The sequence below is a fragment of the Pagrus pagrus genome (genome assembly GCF_965226575.1).
Source record: "Pagrus pagrus genome assembly, chromosome: 13".
Lineage (NCBI taxonomy): Eukaryota > Metazoa > Chordata > Actinopteri > Spariformes > Sparidae > Pagrus > Pagrus pagrus.
The window spans coordinates 14718127-14740005 of record NC_140197.1 but is presented as its reverse complement, the minus strand read 5'-3'; the positions used below and the strand labels follow the sequence as shown (position 1 = coordinate 14740005).

Sequence of the window (21879 nt, the reverse complement as noted above, 5' to 3'; positions counted from 1 at the left end):
TGTTGTGCGTAAAAAGGCGCACCATCCGTGTGTGGACACCACGTCTCCAAACATGTTTCCTCCAAGAGGAATGCTGATAAAACCAGCTTATGTTTTCACACAATTGTGCTTCTGCTTAATTATTTTCATAGCTTCTTCCTCATCAACCAATTTCCCTCCATCAGGCAAACAAACAATCATCCAAGTCCCTCCTCCTCTACAACAAATGATCCTATAAATATCCACAATCCTCTCATTTTAATTAGCATGTCACACATGTCGAAAATGGTTTCAATGAGACTCGATTTGCCACTCATGTCTGGAGATCAGTCTCCTCCTGCGGTGCTCTGTCTCCCCCCAGTGTTCAAGTCAGGAGGAGGCGCCTCTCCTCCTCCTCCTCCTCCTCCTCCTCTTCCTCCTCCACTCTGTGGTGACAGGACTAATGAATGACACTCGGTCAGGGATCACTTATGTAACCGCCATGTCATCTCTTGTTCAAACACATGAACTCATCTCTCAGCTGCAGGCAACGTGAACATAATGATACAACTGTCACTTGCAGATGGAGCTGAGAGGATGCTTCACTGATTTAATCCTGAAAAGAAGTTGTTTTTTTTTCCCCCTTTTCAAAGGAAGCAGTGAGGAGAAGTGCATCCAGAAGGTCTCCTGAAAGAGGCTGAAACTTTATTCCAGTCAGGTGAAGCAGCGCAGACAAACACTTTCCCCTCGTGTGCATTTAAAACAGTGTCTGCACCGTCTCACCGTTGACTTTAAATCAAGTCAGCCGATGCAGCAGAGTGACCTGTTTTGTTTGTGTTGTGCATTTCTCTGCGGGCTTTTTGAACCTTGAGTCATGCACCACCACAAACCTTATGCTAATGCGAAATGGCAAAGCCAATTTTATACTTTCCTCGCACATTTCTGCCTCCCCTGTGCCGCTCTGACGCCACTGACACAAAGCCAGAGTTAAGAAAAATCATACACTAAGTGAGCCATGCATCTCTGCTGTTCGTCTCCTCATGCCAGGCAGAGTGAACCCTCCCTCCTCACATGTCACAAAGCATCAAATCAGTCTCATTTAAAACAGCTTTGTTACAAGCATCCAGCAGCAAACAGCCTGGCGCTGTGACGTTCATTAGCAGGGCTCTCTTCACTGTGATCTAATCACAGCAGTGGCATCACTGCCTACAACAATGCACACAGCACACACAAACACAGTGTTATGGATCGTAATGAATGCGGTGAGAAGATGCGACAGAGCACCACTGATTCATGCTGCAAGTGGAGAGGAGAAGATTTGCTCCTCTGTCAAGTCTTCAGTGCAAACAGCCCACAGCAGTGACACGGAGGGGGGGAGGAGAGGTGAGGGGATGTGGGTGAGCTAGAATGAAAGGGGCGAATGCAAAGCGCATTCAGGGTGCAGGCAGAGGGAGTGTGGACTCACTGTGAAACCAATGCCCACGGTGGCAGTGAAGGACCCCGGAATGAACTTGCCCTGGTCGTACTGGACCAGCAGAGAGGTCTTGCCCACTCCGCTGTCCCCCACCAGGATGGTCTGTGGAGAGAGTCACAGAGAGATGCGACATCATGTATCCACACTCCAACCGCTGCCTCCCCGCCCGAGGCCAGAGCTCTGTGTAGGCACATAGTGTAGGTTACTGTACATGTTCATCTGTTGCTCAGTGCACAGCTCCATGTTGGTTAATGCAATGTGACGGCTGGAGGTTGGCACAATGCCCGCAGCAGGGAACAGCGACCTGCAGTGGAGAGCTGTGTGTGTGTGTGTGTGTGTGTGTGTGTGTGTTAAGGCCTGAAACTGTGTCACTGTATCAGAGAGGGCTGCTCACATCTCAGGCTGCCTTTGTTCTTGCACCCACAAGGGGAATAGTGAATACAAGGGTGGAAAGTAACCAAAGTCGGGTGAAGTTTCGTGGTCCACAAAACATTTCTGGAGCTTCACAGCAATACAGTGATGACTGAAGTAGATGGAGATGGGAGCGTACCTATGTTCCCCAGGTCCTATGTTCCCCAATCGGGGAACCCTAACCCTAACCTAACTCTAACCCTAACAGTGGGAAACATAGGACACTTTTTTTAAAAAAAGGTCCCATGTTCCCCGGTCACATACACAGCGGGGAACGTAGGACCCTTTGGATGAACAGTGGGGAACATGGGACCCTTTTTTTAGAAAAAGGGTCCTATGTTCCCCGGTCACATACAAAGCGGGGAACATAGGGATGATCCCGATGGAGACTTGTTCTAAAACAGAAACAAAACCAATGATACAAACATAAAATGGCCCCATACAGCCTGTTGAGCGTAATCCAAGTCTCCAGAGCCCCCAAGATCCTAAGCTGATTTGAAAATACATTATTTACACCCATTTTTAAGCCAAAATATTCAATGTAGCTGCTAAGCTAAAAGTGTTAGCACGCACCACGTCACAAGTGGGTGCATGAGGTCAACCACGTGTCGAGGATGTAAATAACGTGTTTTCAAATCAATTTGGGATCTCAGGGCTTCCGTAGACTTTGATGACATTGGACGAACTGAACGGAGCAATTATATGTTTGTTTTTTCAGTTGTTTTTTACATTTTAAAGCAAGTTCCCGTCTACTTCTGTTGTTTAGGAGAATGTAGCAACGTTTTGCTGTGAAGCTCCAGAAATGTTTTTTTGAAACTTCACCTGACTTTGACTTTCCATCAGTACGAAGCCGAGCAGGTAATGGCTGTATACTGAAATACCTCTTTTTCCCACACTGCATTCATTTGACAACTGTAGTTAATTTCCAGATTAAGATTTTACATTAAAACACACACGAATACACCAAATTGTTGAGGAATAAACCAGTGATCCCCGAACCTAGCAGTTTTATTCCCACTCTTGCCTCAGAAAAGGATCCGAGCACTTATTCCATCACCTCACACACACACACACACACACACACACACACACACACACACACACACACACAAACAAATGGTTACTGCTGGTGTGACAACAATCAGCTCTAATGGCCAAGGGTCATGCGTCATCACAGCACTGGACGCAGGCATCAATCGGACTTGTCGCCATGGTCGTCTCATTGGGGGCTGCTGGTGCAGGCAGCCTGTTGACATTTATCACCGCCCTCCTCCTCCTCCTCCTCCTCCTCCTCACCCTCCTCCTCCAGCAGGGTGGCCCCCGCTGCCTGCCTCTTATCTGCAGTCTCAAAGAGCCCACATAGGGCGCCGCATTACAGTGTGCGGCGCTCTGCAGCTCGCAGTGCGTTCTCCTTAATCACCGACATCCACCAGTTCTGCACATTCAACTTTGCTCTCCCATTAACGACATAACATCCTGACAGTTTGAGCAGATGTACAGGATGGAAATCAGAGACGATCTGCTTCTTTAAAGTTGCAGCGTTTTCTTTGAAGAGGCTGAGTGACAGAGCTTCAGAAATCCAGCAAATAGCCCGTGAACATTTCAAACAAAGCACACAGGATACAAACAATCTTTATCTGGAGGGCTGTTGTTTTGCTTTTGAATAACATTCCTCCTCAGTGTGAGTGGGCACCAGTACAGACTGGCCTTCAAGTACAAATGATGCAGACCAGAGGCAAGCTGCTGCTGCTGTATGTGTGTGTGTGTGTGTGTGTGTGTGTGTGTGTGTGTGTGTGTGTGTGCACATGACTCACTGTTAGAAGGGGAAGCGGTGCAGTGTTTGGCTAGCCAGTGTGAAATCAACATATTACTATTTCATGCCTCCTTCATCAAATGTTGATGCTGACATATAAATGTTCTTGGGACAAACAGGAAGAGAGCAGCAGCAGCAGCGAGGGGGCAGTTTATCTCCAGCGAGCACATGGGATCTGAATGTGGAATATGAATGTATTTACCAGTGTTAGGTTCAGTACAGATTCTTGTTTCTTTTTCTAGTGTTTGTTGATTTTGTCCACAGTTTCAGGATTAAAACAGGCCCTCGCTCAGATCTTCATTTTTTTTTTTACTGTAACCCACATATTTCTGTTTTTTGTTTTTACATTTTTTTTAATGCAAATGCCTTATCATTCAAGAAAAAGCCAGACTCGTCTTTAAATATTCAGCAGGAAGAGCGAGCAGGAAGTCTCTTTGCTCTCATCTCATAAGAGATGACAATGTAATTATTCTGTAAATGCTGGTAACTTTACACTCGGCCTTCACATTAACAATTGAAGGTTTACATCAGAATTTAGACGCGTGTACCAAGAAATATGTCATGCATTTTACATTTTACAGTGTGTCGTCAGTGTACGTATTTATTTATTTTTTATCATATATTTATTGTGCTGTTCCTCATTGTGAAAGCTTCTCGTCTCACATTTTCTCGAGCTCATTAAAAGTTTACTGGGTATTTAAAGAACTGGCCCATTTTAGCCTGTAAAAAGTGGAGCCATCTGTATCGGGTTTGCTGTGTAGTTTCTGGCAGGCCGTGACTCGGCAAAACAACAAATACTACCAGAAATGTGATTACTGAGCGCACAGGAGGTTGTTTCGGGCTCACACACAATGTTCTACTTGTTTCTCTAATATTGAACAGATGAGTTATTGAGAGTCTTGAAGTGCAGGTTCTCAAGGTAAAATACCAACTTCTGACCTACAACAGGCGATACAGAGTCCGTCCATCTGAACAGAGCAGGCTGAAGATTTCTTGTACTCATCAGTCTGTCCTCTTGCTAAACCAGAATCACTGTGCTGCTAAATAAAATCTGGATCTGAGGACATTATGTGATATTATGTGATATGCTTCAAGGTCATGATGTTCGATTAATTGCTTTGATAAATATATGTGCCGTATGCTTAACTGTATTTCTAATTTAAGTGTAAACTTCTTGAGCGGAGCTGTCTGGGGATGCAAAATGAATTTACGCATAAACTGACAATACATTTGTATCTTATTGTATCGCATCGCAGCGTATCGCATTGTATCCTATTGTACTGTATTGTATCCTCTCGTATCGTATCGTATCGTATCGTATCGTATCGTATCGTATCGTATCGTAGCGCACCGTATCGTATCATTTCTTAAAGATAGATAATGATAAAGCTGTGTAGATTTGTGCATCCAGGTAAGGAAGTTGGCTCCTTATTTGCTGCATGTGATCAAACAGACAATTAACAAGACTTCAGTCATGAATATCACTCATGTTGTCTCAGCAGCTGAGTGATGTGGTGTAAAGATAACAGAGTAGCAGATTATAGTAGAGCCAGTTCTGTTTGCAGGCTTTAATATGAACTTCTTAGACATCCAACCAAACACCCACACAGACATGCAGACACATCACGAAGGGACTTGAGGAATTGTCGAGAGAAATTTTAACATTGTCCCATCAACATCATTTTGTTTTGTTTTGAAGGTTGGGAACCAGAAGTTTACTATAGAGGCCCAAAGTGTTCATTATTAGATAGATAAGTAAACAAAGTAATTATGCAGTAATTAACAACTGAAAGCAATTAACAGGAGCTCCTCATTTACTACAATAAATAATGAAGAAAATCAGCAAATCCTCACATTTAAGAAGCTGGAACCAGCAAATGTTTGAAACTTTTGCTTATGAAATGACTGATACGATGAATTGATTATCAAAATAGTTGGAAATTCATTTTCTTTCAATCTACTTTGTGATTAATAGACTAATCGTTGCAGCTTTATTTTGAAACACACATTTCAAGAATGAAATCTGTTCTTGTTAAAATACTTGATGAAATAATTGAGGGTTCGTTTGTGTAATTCAAACATTTTATTTAGCCTATATGAGTATTTATTAAATGTATTTTTTATGTTTTGAACACTTTGGGCTTCCATAGATAAATTTATCTTGCATACTTCTGACTTATTGTAGCTAGTATATGATATAGACTGATCTCATTAAAACTAGTGCAGAGGTAGGTGCTCACCTTGTGTGTGATGTCCTCATTATAAGGCCAGGTGGACTCTGTGGGAGTCTGTCCGTCCTCTGTGTCCGTGTCCACCACTGATGACCCGTACGCACTGTCCGAGGACACCAGCCTCACCTCCTCCTGTCTCTGTGCCTTACATGTGTCCTCCATCCTTTTTCTTGTGCAGTTTGTTTTCAGGTGGAAAGCAGATGAGCTCCTGTAGATGTTTAAACTTCCTCTCCCTCAGCTTTAACCAGGTCTTGCTTCCCCCTGTCCGTCGGTCATCACCTCGGCCCCTCCTCTCCTGCACGCCTCGGGGTTTATATCCTCCACGAAGACGTAAAACTACCTTCAGTCCTGTGGTTAAAGCAGGCACTAAATATTTATATGAAAGCGTTCTGGAGGTGTAGTTTACAGTATTTATGAGTTAAAACCACAGCGGACATTTTTACAAGGAAGTGACAACCAGGAGGAGTTCAGCACCCTGGAGAGCGACTCTGCTTCTCATCAACATCCGACATCTGCCTCCTTCTTCTGCTTTTACAGTCGGAAAAAAGCACCCAGAAGTAAGTCTGGTACTTGGTTAAAAATAAAGATAAAGTTTTAGAGATATTACTGTGGTATATCACCAGAGTAACCACTAACTGCTGCAGACTGTACCTGGCCGACTATTAGATCCTATATTTGCTTTGGTCTAGGCCAGGGCTAGGTGGTTAGCATGCTAACTTAGATATCTCTCAGTAGATATCTCACATAGACTTCATAATGTCAGAACTGCTATTTTTTCACATTCTGTTCATAGTTTTAATTTTTTTTTTTTTGAGTCTTTAATTCTGGCTTTATTGCACCTTTAAAATGTGGAGACTTTTACTCAAGTACTATTCATATGGGTGACTTTCACTTCCACCAAAGTTATATTTTAGCAAGATATCTTAACTTTTACTCAAATATGACTTTTAGGCACTTTTTTCAGCTTAAGACCAGACACAACATGAAAAGAAACAGCACAACAAAAATCGTCATTTAGGTTTTTTCTCTTTTTTATTGAGTCATCAGTCACGATGCGTATCCTATGAGCGTTTCCAGAGGCAAACAGTGACAGGCTGAAGTGCTCAGATTGGAGCCACAGGGGCTCAGGATGACTCACCAAACTGCTTCATGGACGGAGACCACGAAATCCCACCCCCGCTCCCCCCATAAAAACAGAAGGTCTGCTTCAAACGTCACTGAACAGGTGGGACCATCAAACACAACATAATTAGACAGCAGTTTTTAATAGTTTAACAGAGCAATGGAGATGAATGGACAACATACACACTTCCTCTCAAACTGTATAGAAAAATAACATCTGTTACACCGATGATTCTGCTCTCCTATATCAATAAAACTGGGGCTTCACTGAAGCAACTGTGCTGTGCAAGGTAAACAAGGTCACTTGAAAACTCATATGGTGGCCAGCTATTGTTTAAGAACATAAAAGGTTGCATAAAATGCAAACTAAGACAGACAGGGGGTTTATCACTTTCCTCTGAAAAGGCATTCATTGCACATCAGCTAGCATCTTGTAGTAAACAGTTAATCTTTCCGACTATGTAAAGGCAGCTTAGATACTCTCGCTAAAATAACAACACAAACATACAGTGGTCTGTTTACCATTTTTGGTTGGTGAACCAAAGTTGAAATGCACCTTAAGAAATTAATCATGGACAATAAACAACCTGTGAGGCAAACAGAGCACACACAGTGACAATACTGCATATTAACAGATACACAGGAGGTATGATGTATAGTGTCTAACCATGATTGCAAGTTTAAAGTCTTGCATTTAAAAGAAAAGTTTGACAGTTTGGAAAACATGTTTATTCTCTGTCTTGTCCAGGGGTAGATGAGAAGAATGATACCACTTTCATGTTTGTATGGTAAAGATGACGCATCCAACGCAAACCAGCATATCACTAATTAAGATGTTATATGTTGTTTGTTTAATCCGTACAAAAAGTGTATGAACAACAAATCAACATTTTAGATGGTTATTGGGACCTCCAGAATTTAGTGTTACCAGTTAAACAAGGTTGAACTTTGGTTTTGTCACATTTGGAAGCCAGGTTAGCTTTAGGTTTCCCTGTTTCCAGTCTTTAAGCTAAGCTAAGACAGCCAGCTGCTCGCTGTAGCTTCACGTTTACCTCACAAACACCAGAGTAGTATCCACCATCTGATTTTCCCTAAAGCAAATAAACATATTTCACAAAATTATTCTTCTGAAGTTTTATCCATATTTTCTTCACTGTGACTTGTTGGCTTTAGTTCAAAGATTTATGGAGCCAAAAAAAAGAGGATTTCACATTTGAAACCATTGAAAGTAAGACTCATTCGTCAAGGTTTGACTAACTAGGCAACTGTAGCTAAATGTATTGAGCTGGTACCATTTTGTCACCTATGTCAGACAAATTTTGAATGTCACTTCGCTATCTGCAGCAGCTCTCTAGGCACGTCCTTTGCCCAGAAAACAACTCAGAGTGGCATTTTTAGGACCAAAGGACATCAAAGACAACTAAAACACTTTATAGACAGTTCAGGGACCTAACAAATAAAAAAGTAACATGTTCATGGACAGTAAACAGAACTACAAATAAAAGAAATCAGACTCTAAATCTAAAAAACTCTCACTCTCTTTCCTTATTTGTTCCTAATAGAGGTTTTAAGTCCAAATGTTTAGTGATGTGTCTGTGCAGGGGAGTGACAGTGCAGGTACGTACCTGTAAAACGAAGTGATGTGACCTTATCCACCATGACGTTTTCACTTCTCGTAACCAAGTGACCTCTGTGTAACATTTTAGTCTTACAGTAAAGTGCACTTCATCTGTCTGCTCCGTATGCTTACTTACTTAATAATAATAATAATAATAATAATGCTTCAAAATAAGCACAATAATATGATTCAGAGGTTCCGCTCTCCCTTGAAATGAAGATAAAACACAACGAGGAGCACAACTGCTTCCTGATTCGTTCAAAGCAGAGGAAAAACTGAAAGCTGTGCGTTCAGAGTTCAAACATGCGCTGAGGATTCTCTTCAGACTCCGACCCAGACAGACCCGGACTGAAAACCTATGTGCCACCAAAATAACAAAATAAATCTGGCATCCGTGTAACAATTCAGAAAACAATGACACAACTCTTTGCGCTTGCAAACTTCTATGTGCAAATTTCCAGCAGTCACATCCTCTTCTTTTAAGTCTGTATTACCACTTCACTGAGAGCGTCTCAGCTCCTCAGTGCAGGAAGATGCCTCATTGTTTATGTGCCCTTGAGCTCCGAGTCGACGGCTTCCGCTTCACACAGGTTCTCTTGGAGCTCCCAGCGCCGGTCGAGCTCTACCTCAGTCTTCCTGCGTATGTGTTGAAGTCCACAGTCCCTCCTCTCCTGGGGCTACCTGATCCGCCCGTCACTTTTGACTGGGCCCAGTTCAGACTTAGGGTCTGGGGACAGAGAGCTCCAGGAGGTCTTGGAGCAAAGTCCCACAGCAGGGCAAGAAGAAGTCTGTGTGGCGCACAGGTCGCCTGTAACCCAGAATGTCCCTATGCTGCTGTCCACCCACGCTTCAAGAGGCGGACCCACCAGCTGGGCCTTACGCTGGGCCTCCTGCAGGGCGGACTCCTGGGGAGGCAGCTTCAGCACGGAGCTCAGCTGCTGGAAGCTCTGCTCCAGGTACAGGTTGCTTGGAGGACCTGCGTGGAGCCAGCTGTCCTCTTCTGGAGTGGACATTCAGATTAGCAGAAAAAGAACATTGAGAAGAAATGAGCTTTTAACAGATCAAACCAAACGTACCACATCACATATTAAACTTTAAACCTTCAGTTAGGATTAGGGATAAGTATAGTGAACAAACCCGTGCAGACATACTGCCTGTGTTGGCCAGACTAAACTATTTCTTCTTTGCTACAGAGCTCCATTGTTCTCCAAAAACAACTCAATGAGACACACTGTTGCTATGGTGATGTGTTCCTTCTTTTGAGGGAATTGTTGCCGAAAAGAAAAACAAGAATACTAACTGAAATAACGTACAACAAATGCAAATGCTCTGAATCCACATCTCACCTTTGCGTATCGGCTCCTTATCTTTGAAGGTTAAGGGCATGACGAGGAAGCGAGCCTCCGCCACGCGCTCCCACTGTTTCAACACTCGTACCGTCCAGGTGCCAGGCCGCAGGGGGCGCTGCAGTGGGGGTTTGTACTGGGTGTACTCTGCATCCACATCCACAGTGATGTCGTAAGACGCTGCCACAACCAGAGCTGGGTCGATCCACACAATGGTGGCTGTGAGGTTGGGACCACGAGCCCATTTCTGGACTGCCAGTGGTTCACTCAAAGGTCCGATCACCCCGCCGAAGTTACGGAAGATTCTTTCTTTGGGATCCCACTCTGTGCCGATCTGCCGGGGAGAAAGACAAAAGGAGGCTTTAGAGTCGGTTTATGTGACACAATACAACTAAACACATCTTCTATGTCTTTGACTTTTCTGTTTGAGGACAAGGTGAGAGTGTCCCTCCTAATATTAACATATTTTTCAAACTAATTAATCTTCAAAGTTCAGTTTTGGTCAGATCAACCCCTGATAAAAACAACCCAATTTTTTTTATATCAGGAAGAATCTTCCAAGACAGCAGTTTTCTTAAAGTACCTTGATATTAAAAGTTGTACAGGACTTTAATGATAATGAAGAACCTTCATCATTTTCTTCTCTGGACTAAAAGTGCGCTTACTTCCAGATTCTTGAGCCTTTCAAACTCCTTAAGGTTTGTCTCGAGGACAAGTGAGGTTTGAGGCACTGCCCACATCTCCAGAATCTCCCTGGCCTTCGAACCCACAGCCTGGACTTCCTGTTGCACCAGGTATCCTTGGAAACGGTCGTCATAGAAGTACAAGTGTACTAAAAGAGGGTAGCCTACTGGTTCAAACCTGCAACGAATAAAAAGAGAAAAAGGTCATACACAAGAAATCATAATGATATCTATTGAGCGCAGAAATACATGCGTTATATTTTTATAAAAGTTGTCTACGGACTTGCAAGCCTCCGCGTTGCTCTGAACAGTCACCAGATTCTTGAGGCCGAGGCGAAAGAAAGAAGTGTAAGCAGTGAGAGACACATCACTGAGCGAGCCCACTCCATCCAACTGCTCGAACAGGCTCTCCCAGTACGCCTTGATGGCGACAGTGCCCGGAGCGTACTGGCCGTACAGGTGGGTGTCCAGGATGTCTATGGACTCCTGATTCACTGTTGACTCAAACTTGCGTGCAAAGAATGTCGGACGGGTCAATTGCTGTGGAATAGAAAGAGCAAACATAACAGAACTTAGCCTTTAAGACACTGAACAAAACTGGGAGAATAAAACAAGGGACTGGGAAAACACAATCTGGCTCGCTCACCTGGATCCGAATGAGGTCTTGCGGTTTAAAATCATTGGGAGAGCAGCCACACCAGTCCACGATGTGCTTGTACTGGCATTTACAGCCCAGCTTACGATTCCAGTTGGTGACGCGCAGGTTGTTGTCCACCAGAGAGTCGCACATGTGGCTGTTCCCGAGCACAGTGTGGAAGAAGGACTGTGAAGAGGGAGTGAAAGCATCATTTCTGCTGTGCTGCGCTGTTTGGGAGATACTGTAAACCATCAAAGACACGTATAAACAGTTTTCTAACCACTGACTCTCAATTGCGCAAGGTCACGCCTTTATAGCTCCAAACAACAGGGAACAAACCACAGCACCTCCTCCGAGACACTAAACCACACAGTCAGATAAACTCGAGTGAACCCTCTTCTCGTCTGGCACCTCTGCTACACACTGCGCCTGAAAGCTTAAAGTATTACATTATCTGCGCTGCTAGGCTCCTCTGGCTTGGCAGGGGAGGACGGGCATGAGACAGACTCGTATATCAACTGTCTCAACTACGTGAGATAAACAGACCACCTAAGGCTTACTTACCTCAGCAGGGAGCAGAGCGTAGGAATAGAACTGCTTCAGTCCCGACACCAGGTCATCCTGGGAGTTGATGACGTACTCCACGAAGCGGCGGGTGAGCGCAAACCAATCAGAGCCACCTGAGACCTCCAGGCCTTCTGGGATGCTGCGTTCGCCGAGACGCCACATGTGGTTGTCACACTCGTGGAAGAGACGGTCAAGGCCCTGCTTCTTAATAAACCTTCAACGCAGAACACAATTTAAATCAACGTGTGGAAGAGACGCTGCCGTTTGTAGAAATAATCAAAGTAAACGATCAAACAGTTTCTGTATAAACCTCGGAGCTTTACCAAAAGGTTCAATAAATTTCAAGCACATTCAAGTACCTAAACCACATATATTCATACTGTCGATGCCTTTATCGTCACATCTAACTTGAACTAGCAGTTGGGAAAAATAAGGTTTACAGAATTCCTTTATACCCACAACAATCAATGTACAGTATATTCTGATATTATTTTACCAGTTGTTCATATTAACTTTGAAAGCGTTTGTTGATTTTTTGAAGAAGACAAACAAATATGGTGACAGGATCCTTTCATTTCAAAAACTTTCTAAATATCTGACTCAAGGACTTGACAAGGACTTTTCAGGTCCAGTCTACTCATATTAAAGGACCAAACATGGATGAGACATGGATCGAGGTAAATTACTGCAACACTGAGAACAGGCAGCTTTACAAAATCTGACAATTTAAAAAACATCAAAAGAACATCAATGCATTCCTGCATAAAATATATAATAAGTACTTCCAGTGACTATTCAAGGCCTTGTGGGATTTCAAAGCACAGTGGAAACCCTGCTAATTGGTCCCATTTGCTGTTGCTGACTTGCTGTATTATCACCACAGAAACTATAAAACACAATCCGAATGTGTGTTATGGCTGGTCGTGTATCGTACAGCTGGCACACTCACCGGGCGTTTTCTCTCCCGTGGGACTTGAGGAAGTTCTTATCTCTTTGCTGTGACAGGAACGCCACCAGTTCATCATTGGTCCTGTAGGAAGGCGTTCAGGTGAGAATGGAAAGGAAGAAGAGGTTAGGTCAAGGAGAGAGAAAACACGTTTCCAGAAGATTCTTTGGAAATAAAATGCAGGCTGATAACATCCATGAGTGAAATCAGCTACTTTGGACAGGATTTGGTTGATAGCTGTTTGTCTGTGTGCATCCAACCGATCCAAGCTTATTATCCTTTGAGCTGTTTTGATAGGGGCACAAAAACTGATCGACAAGAAAGAAGACTATTTACTGCTGCCAGCTCTGTGACTCAATGGCCAAAACAATCCATTTAATGCTCCTGACAGACTACTGTTCTCTTACTGTACTTTACATATGGCAAATGTTATGACTGCTACCCTATAATAATACAATTAAAGTCATAGTCTCTGCAGGTCAGCAAGGGAATTGAGTCTGCATGCAGTATTGAAAGATTAAGCCACCAATGAGAGAGGCGATCGAGACACAAACTGGACAAACGCCAGTATTTAAGCTGGATATACTGAATTTAACACTTGACTAAACCACAAAGCTTCACAGGGATATTTGCAAATAATGCTTTGGTATAAAGACGTGAAATAATATTACTCTGCTGGACCGACCTGGTGGGGAAATCTGTAGCGCTGAGGTTGATGAAAAAGTCCCACTTCCAGTCCAGCATGGAGAGCAGGTCCTGCATGCTGCGCAGGTAGGCCTTCAGTAAGCTGGCACCTCCCCAAATGGTGACCATCCGCCACGGCGTGGCTCGGATGTTTGGGTACTGTTGGGCTATCTTCAGGACCTCACGATGCAAGTAGCCGGACCGCTGGTGAATTTCAAACAACAGGTCAAACAGTTAAACAATCGAAAAATGCGTTTCTGCATCACAGATGTTCTCACAGATCTGCAGCTGCCACCACGCCAAGACAAACACATAGAGCTGGCTCATGTTGAGAGGAGAGAATTTGATCTGAGCAGAACAACAGCCACACAGTGCTGTGTACAGTGGATGAGCATGATGATAGAAACAAGAAATTAAAATGAGTGGCTTCTGCCATCTCGAAGTGGCAACAGGTGACAGTGACACAAAATTGAGATGAACTGAGCTGAAAGGATAGTCAAGCAGGGATTAAACGTGAGGAGGGAAAAAAGGATGAGATGGAGGAAGTTGCAGAGCCGAGCAGCTGTCAGGCTTTCTGATGAGACATTAAAGGTGCTGAGAGATGAGCTACGAGTGAGCATTTATCGCAGGAAGCCAAAATGTGCAGGTTCAAAAGACCTGTTTTTAGCTTCCCATTGGAGCTAAATTAGATTAATTACCAACTAATTAACCAGCGGCCTTTTTCCAAATAAACACAGCTATAAAAGGCTCTGAAGCGATAAATGGGCAGTTTAGGAGGAAAAGACACTTGGAAATTAATTGTTCAGGGACATGAAGTCCAATTGTGTTTGGTGAAGCACAAACAGTGTGCCACCGACTCTGTCCTGTGTTAAATAAAGAGTGGGCATTTAGTACAAGAACCATGCCAATGTGTGTTGAGACAAATCATGTTTTTTTCTGCAATTGTTATTTTTATTAATTAATCAGCTATTTTCACGATTAACTGTTTAGTCAATAAAATGAGAAAAAAAATAAACAAAAGGCCAAATGACTCCAACCAGTGGTCCAAAAACCAAAGACTCTTCATTTACTATCATAAACAATAAAGAAAAGCAGCAGATTTTAACATTTAAGAAGTTGAGGCTTAACATTTTTGCTTGAAAAATTACTAAAACAATCAATTGTTTTTCAAAAGCTTTAAATTTAGCTTGTACATGTTCAGACACTGGAGGAATGTTTGTGGTGTCCTGTTTGTTTTCATAACTGACACAACAGTGGTGAAAAACAGAATGACTCACAGTCCTCATTTGAACATGGGAGGGGAAGGAAGAGGTTTGTGTGTTTGAGTGCAGAGGAGCTGGCAGACTGAATCCAGTACAACCTGACCTGCTTTACAGCCTCATCTCTCAAACAGGCTTCTGCCTCAGAGATGGATGAGGTGAGGCTGGCAAAATATCTAGGATAGTGTCTGTGGTGTGACTGTCCCACTGACTCCCTATTCATCACTGCCTCCAGTGAGCCTCTCCTCCGTTCTTTGGCAGCAGAACAGAGAAACTCCCCGGGACTCGGCAACCTTTCCGGCTACGCAGGTGCACCGATGACACGCACCTGTTTCCCTGCTGTCTGCACTAAACACACCTGAGGTTTAGTGTCTTATGCCTTCCAGCTGCACATGAGAGCAGCCTCCACTAAATCCTCCTGCCCCTAAGAATAACCACACTTTAGTCAATCCGGGCTAATCCCCTTTAACACACCGTGAGACCCGCGGGATAAATTTAACTTTCATAATGCAAAAAGACCTAAGCATTTGTGAGCTCAGTGAAGACAACCCCAAAGCAGGGTGCCAAATACACTTCTGCCTGAGCATAAATAAACAATACTATAAGCTAGTATCACCATCAGAACCCTCTACAGATGTGATCACTTCCAAGTAGAAGAATGAATAGAGACAGAGCACAATGTGTCATATGTTGGCCACTGGAGGGGAAACAATCGGCCCCTAATATGCAATAAAGGGCTGAGACAATCACAAAAAGCCTGTTAAAATGTACATTGTAGCAGTTGTGTACTTTCTTGCATTGTATGATGAATCAGGCACAACCGTCACTTTTTGGCTTCAATCAGTCGTTTGTTTTGAAAACAACGGATTCATTTCAACGGCCAACTTTGTCGGAGTAAGTTCCGGGAATTTGCTAAAACATGGAAAGAAATACTTCAGCTAATTCAGCTGTTGGTTTGCAAGTTACACAACAGAGGTTGACGCCAACATATTCCTCGATGCCAAAGCAATATCATCAGAAAAGCATTTGATACTGAATTTATACTTTCACCTGTGAGCAATGCACGACTTTTAAATGGTAGATGCTGGTCTGTGTGCAAGTAAGGACAGTTGTAGGAATATAAGACAGAATGTGCATTAGTCTCCTTTTAGGGCTTTTACCTTGTCCACATGGATGTAGTAGTAGTGGTCACGGTGATATATGGCTTTGATGAGACGCTTGAGCTGCCGTACAGCACGGCCATGGACCATGAGAACGAAAGCCACTCTGACAGGGTTCTCCACATTGGACAGGCTGTTGTCCAGCTCGCCAACAGCCTGAACCGGGTTCGACACACCTGGACAAAGAGGACAGAGACGTCAAGGACTGACTCAGTGTGGTCTGTCTAATATCTCATGGGCTAAAGTTGAGAAAGACGGTTGCATAAGGAGGTTGCATAATCATGATGCATTTGATTGGCTGCATGTGACATTGAACCTTTGCATGGTGCGCAAGAAAAGCGGTGGGCTATATACGCCACATTGCGATCAAAATATAAAACGCATCTATTTGTGTTCATCCCAGTGGCTCAACTGTTTTTGTTTTTAGTGTGAAAACATCCTACTGACTCAAGTATGTAAGATCTTTTCCTTCAGACAGACTTTGGCAATACAATTATCTTTTCATTCATTAAGACTCTCCAAATGAACACAGTATGATTATATGTAATTATTACATTTTCAAGAAAATGTGGTCATTAGAAATGCTTTGAAAATGTATCAGTCAATTAATCTAAACTACACTACTAGCTGATGAGAAATCTCTATGTGTAGACTGTCTGCACCCTTAGCATCATCACACTATCTGTGCACATGTTTAAAGGCTCCTCACCGAGCTGTGGGCAGAACTGAGGAAGACCGTCTGGCATGAGCTGTCCGGCCTGATGCTGACACACAATGTTAGCGATCTCCTGTCGGCACTGCTGAGAGCCAGCTCGATGAAGGGCAGACAGAGCATCCTTGCCTATGATATCACATTTAGGCACAAAGTCATTGTTGGGGGCTTGGTGCGCGCCGTCCACGCTGCCCGGCTCCCCCAGTATGGCGGCAGCAGGTAACTTGGCTGCCCCGTCGTTGCCACCCCGGCTCTCGCTGAAGTTACGGCTGCTGGACAGGTCGTGGAGGACCACGCCGTCCAATCCAGTTCGCGTCTTCCCTAGCTCCTTCAGCCTGATGCTGGGCTTTTCTCCTTTGCGGCTGGTTCCTCTCCTCAGCGCGCTGGCCGCTGTGCCCCCCGTCCTCTCCAACCTGCCACTCCATCTGCCTCTGTTCCTCCCCGACAAAGACTTCTGTTTCTCCCAGAGTGCGGTGTCTCTCTTGGGGTCCTGGCTGTTGTGGTCAGGCAGCTTAGACCGTCTTACTTTTCTCTAAGAAGAGAGGAGAGAGGAGAGAGAGAGAGAGCGAGACATAAAAATACATTTTAAATCCACATTTGTTGTCATTCCATAAGAACATCTTGGAAACATACTACTGAGGAGGCGTTGATTCACAATCCAAAAACGACATAAGGTAAACGAAGCCCAGCCACTAGGACAAGAGCTGAAAAAGGCCCAGAGGGAAGGATGTGTTTATTTGGTTTTTGTTCTTTTTTTTTTCTATTTCTCTGATCTGGGTTATTTTTAGCTCAGCCTGTGCCTTTTTGTGGAGCTAATCTGGAAAAAGCACAGTTCTGGATAGCCACACACGCACTCAAAGACACACAATGCATCCTGTGATTTACTGTAGAGACCTCAACATACCTCTTGTCTGCACCCTCTGGCAGAAAATGCAGGAAAAATGTATAGAAATGTGCCACATGTTCAAACACACACTCCATACAGACAGGAGAACTGAGCATGAAACCACAGACATTAAGAAGGTTACATAAGGAATCCTTATCTGACAGCTACTATATTATGGATACGTGCTCTTTGCTTCAGATTAGCACATGCTTCAACGTGGCTTTGTATTATTATTTTCCCATATCTCGATCATTACATCTTCCAACATCAAAGCGTTTAATCATGACTTCATGATCTGTGTGGCATCTGCAAATCATCTGCTGAGACTTTACAGACTCCCTGAAATGTCAAGACGTGATCCTCTTACAGTGCATCTGCTTTGAAGTAATAAAATTGTTCAAGTGTCCCACATTAGGAATATTTAGCTGTAACATTCCTGAAGGAGACAGATCCAGGGGTCATTCACCATGTGGATGCGGTTCAGTGAAAATCAGCAGTGTTGAGCTGTGTGTCTTGCATAGAAAACTGTAGTTTATATAATTTAGAGCAAGAGTACATATCTATTCATTATTATAAAGTTGACATAGGCCTAAATATTGTGCCTTCATCTAAACTTTCTGTACAAATGTTAGTGTGAGGGATTTTGTACACAAATGCACTGAGGTGCTTTCGAGAATGTCATGTCATGTCAGAAATGTATAATATCATTTGAATGCAAGAGAATAGAGAGAACTGGTTTTAGTGGAGCAGATATCACACCTCGAGACGTGGAAGGCAGGCTTTGAAAAACAGGATTTAAGCCATTTTTAAATCTTCTAGCCAAAACGGCATCACAGCTTTGGCGCACTAGATTATTGGATCACACAAAAAGCCCTTCAAAATGTGCACTTGGAGGAGAGGAAAGGAGAACAGTGAGTGGGCTGAGAGCTTTCTGCCTCTGTCAGACGATACGACAGAACGCGGGCTCGCTCGACTCGCGCGGCTGGCACGGCGACAGCCCAGAGACGGTGGGAACAGAGGAGGGAGTGGGGCTGTGTGGCAGGACGAGGAGCCAGATAATACACTGCCAGTGAACCAGCTGCCAACCGACACAGCGCAGTCAGCGAATGATTGCCAACTGCACTCTCCAACCCATTACAGTAAGAGCCATTGTGGAGCCTGGTTAGTTACATACCAGTCATTTCAGCGCAAGCCTCTTTCAGGGAGTTTACATGCACTTGATCGACCTGGTTATTGTCAGCTAACAAGATTAACACCCTACTCATACAGCTACATTTCTGACAAAGTACTTCTTAGCCGTGTAGTATATAATGGGGTTAATATCAGAAGTGTCCCTGCATCTAAAATAAAGAAATCTAAAGTCCAACTACAACAAAAGGGTTGGGAAGAAATCTGTTTGCAGAGTTTTGTTTTTACACTATTTTTCTGTTTCATTCTGATTTCTCAGAACAACTCCATTTCTATGTGAATGTAAACACAGTCTTGAGTAAAAAAAGTTTTGTTTGACAGCAAAGCTAGGGAACAGCATTGAGGATAAGACAACTCCATTTTAATTTTAGTCTTGGTTTTGGTTCAGATGCAAATTTTAGCATCAAAGCTTTTCATATTTTGGGGAATTAATTATGATAAAAACGTTTGTTCTCAAAACCCTTTAAAGTTTTTGAATAATTGACACTTTCTCCAACAGTGGTGGTACATTTCGTCTGCAAAATTGAAAAAAAAAACACACTAGTCTGAAGATCTGCGCATTTTGTCGGCTAATGTTGATAAAGACACTTCTTGCTTTCCGCCTGCAAGAGTAAATGTTCTCACACAGAACAAGACAAGCGCCCAGCAGGGGCTAAAGTTTCAATTTTCCTTATCACTCGTTTTCACAGCTTTTAATTAGCACCATCATGTCAAAAATGTATTGATTCAAAGGCGAGCCAGGCAGCGTCTTTACTTTCCAATTAAAGTCTAGCGAAACCATATCAGCGTTGCCATCTGCTGAAGCGGGAAGAAGCAGCAAGCACTCGGCTCTGTGCGAGAGTGCAGGCAAGCAGGAGGGTGACACAAGGTTGACATCCTTCTTCTTCGGTCCTCACAATCCTTTTCCTCTTCCTCAGTGTTCACATATTCACAGCACAGTTAATGCCAAAGACCACAGTGTGTGGAGGCATCCACTGCACTGTTCAGAGGTGAAGTCATGATTAATATGCATTCTTAGGCATGAAATCCGAGTCTGCCAACAAGCAAGGACCACGCACGCTGACATTTGCATAGACGTCTGCCAACATAGTTGCATTTCAGGCTGACGATTGCAGGGAGCAGCAGTGTCACATTTCTGGAGCCAGAGATCGCAAGACCTGCTTCCAACTTGAAATTATTTCTAAAATCTGGATTTAAAATTGGATTAATAATAAAACTACAGTCTGGACAGCAAATCCTACATGCAGTTGTGTTGGGAGTTCAGAGGAGTGTGCACTTTTGGTCTTTTACAGTCCTAGGTGAGCGAGCTACGGTTAACCACAAACCTCAACAGACATTCCTCTGTATCTTCGCTGAAGCATGTTTAAGCCTGAATGCATCTGATGAGGCTGCGGAAAGCCCGGACGCTTTTAATGCAAACAGGTGATAGAAGTCAAAAAGGGAACATTACAGTGTGACATTTAAGTTTATTCAAAGGAAATGGGTTATGTCATCCAGGCTGGCGTCACTCGGGCACTCGCTGAGAATTAGCTGTTCCTCAGGGCTGTGGTGGATACAAGCAGGGCCGACAACAGAACCATGATCTCTCTTTTCCTCTCTGTGATTAACGTCTTTCCTCCACTGAAGCCACCACATTACATCTGCTGCCTGCCTCCTCACCCTGCAGGCACAGATCTGCCATCTATCCACGTCGGGGATATTATACACCGTCCGTGCTTGTCATATCACGACAGACCTCAGGTTTCAGCTTGCATTCCTGGGACTCCATCAGTACGCTTGGGTCACATCTGTTAACACCTCCCCTTACCTTATTTAGAGGGGGGGGCATGAACAGGCACTGCCTGAAGGTAGGGATCTCCAGGTGTGTGAGGGGGAAGACACAGAGATAAGCTTCCCACGGTGAACACTAATGTTAAATAGCTAGTCTCAGTGGTATGTGGCGGAGGCAACTCACTGCTTAACTTCAGCCTTTACACATCCCTGGGATATGCTCCCTCTCTGGGTGTTTTGGTGTGATTCAAAGCTCAGTGAAGGTCAGAGAGACAGAGCAGCCCCACAGAGAGAAAAGGGCCCCTGGTGGATATAAATAAGCGAGAATACACAAAATAAAGTAGAGCAGCTGCTGGATGTCCTGGGACAGCTACGTGACGCCATTCAGCCCAGACTGATGAGGATCAATGAATCATAAAGGAGTTCTTTCACGTGTTTCCATAAAGTTGCATCACTTCTTAGACACCCTTTCACAGAAAAATGAGTAATAAGGGTTTGTCTGTTTCCTGTCTGCCCATAGTTTCATTTTCCCCAACACCACGGTGGCATCAAATTAAATGTACCGGCGTGAAGACCCACGCTGCTTCTAAATAAACAAGTTAAGTAGAATATTTAATCAATAAAAACAGTACTATCAGTACCGGTCATGTCATGTTTATGTAGTAACACTACTGTACTAGTACTCTGGCGCTGAGGTCAGTGTCAGACAGACAAGACAGGGCAGGTCGGGCTGTAGTGAAATGTTTCGGAGCCACTGCTAACTCGGCTAACATCAGCTAACGTTACTGTATCATAACACAGCGCGAGCCGAGCCGAGCGCTAACGGCTAGCTCCACAATCAAAGCCATTGAGTCACCGCGGAGACAGAAAATAACCCGAGGAACAGCCTCTCACCTCTGCCTCGCCTTCTTCCAGACTCCTCAGACTCCATACCACCAGCCCCTGGATCAGGAGGATAGTCAGCGCGGCGGCAATCGCTAGTTTATATCTGCGGAGGAGCTTCTGCACTCGAGCGCTGGCCACCATTTTTCCGACTCCGGCTGACGGGGAGCGCGTGCACGGCGCATTCTGAAGTGCGCGCGCACGAGGCGTCGCTCGACATCCTCAGGTTGCTGCAAAGTTTGTCTCCGAGACATCATAAACAGTAAACACCATCATGTAGGCTCCTTAATACATACATTTTATTTATTTGCATAACTACAAATAAATAAAATGTATGTGTGTTTTATTAGTGTGAGTAATTAATCCAGAATGACTCAGGAAGGACAGACACGTCCTCGACTGAAACTGTACTTCCTTTTCTAACATTTAATATTAGACCACATTATTACATAACTCAGTCTAATTGACTCTATGAATACACATCATTGAAAGCTTAATTACTTTAAAAAAAAACAACAAAAAAAACTGGCCT

At 43.8% G+C, this 21879-nt stretch overlaps 1 protein-coding gene across 2 annotated transcripts; it reads right to left on the bottom strand.

The window, feature by feature from the left end:
• Window positions 1-6897: 6897 nt before the first annotated feature.
• xylt2 (xylosyltransferase II) lies at window positions 6898-21504 on the bottom strand. Of its 2 annotated transcripts, none has more exons than XM_084371797.1 (11): window positions 21360-21504; window positions 16619-17153; window positions 15910-16085; window positions 13492-13694; window positions 12810-12890; window positions 11858-12074; window positions 11303-11479; window positions 10940-11196; window positions 10639-10834; window positions 9974-10307; window positions 6898-9627 (listed from the first exon to the last, which is right to left on the bottom strand). In XM_084371797.1, exons 1-11 carry the CDS (start codon window positions 21489-21491, stop codon window positions 9305-9307), a joined length of 2631 nt encoding a protein of 876 aa, XP_084227923.1. In that variant the 5' UTR covers window positions 21492-21504; the 3' UTR covers window positions 6898-9304. The 2 variants fall into 2 exon arrangements, with proteins under 2 accessions (XP_084227923.1, XP_084227924.1); XM_084371798.1 differs by having other exon boundaries at window positions 6898-9624.
• Window positions 21505-21879: the final 375 nt, after the last annotated feature.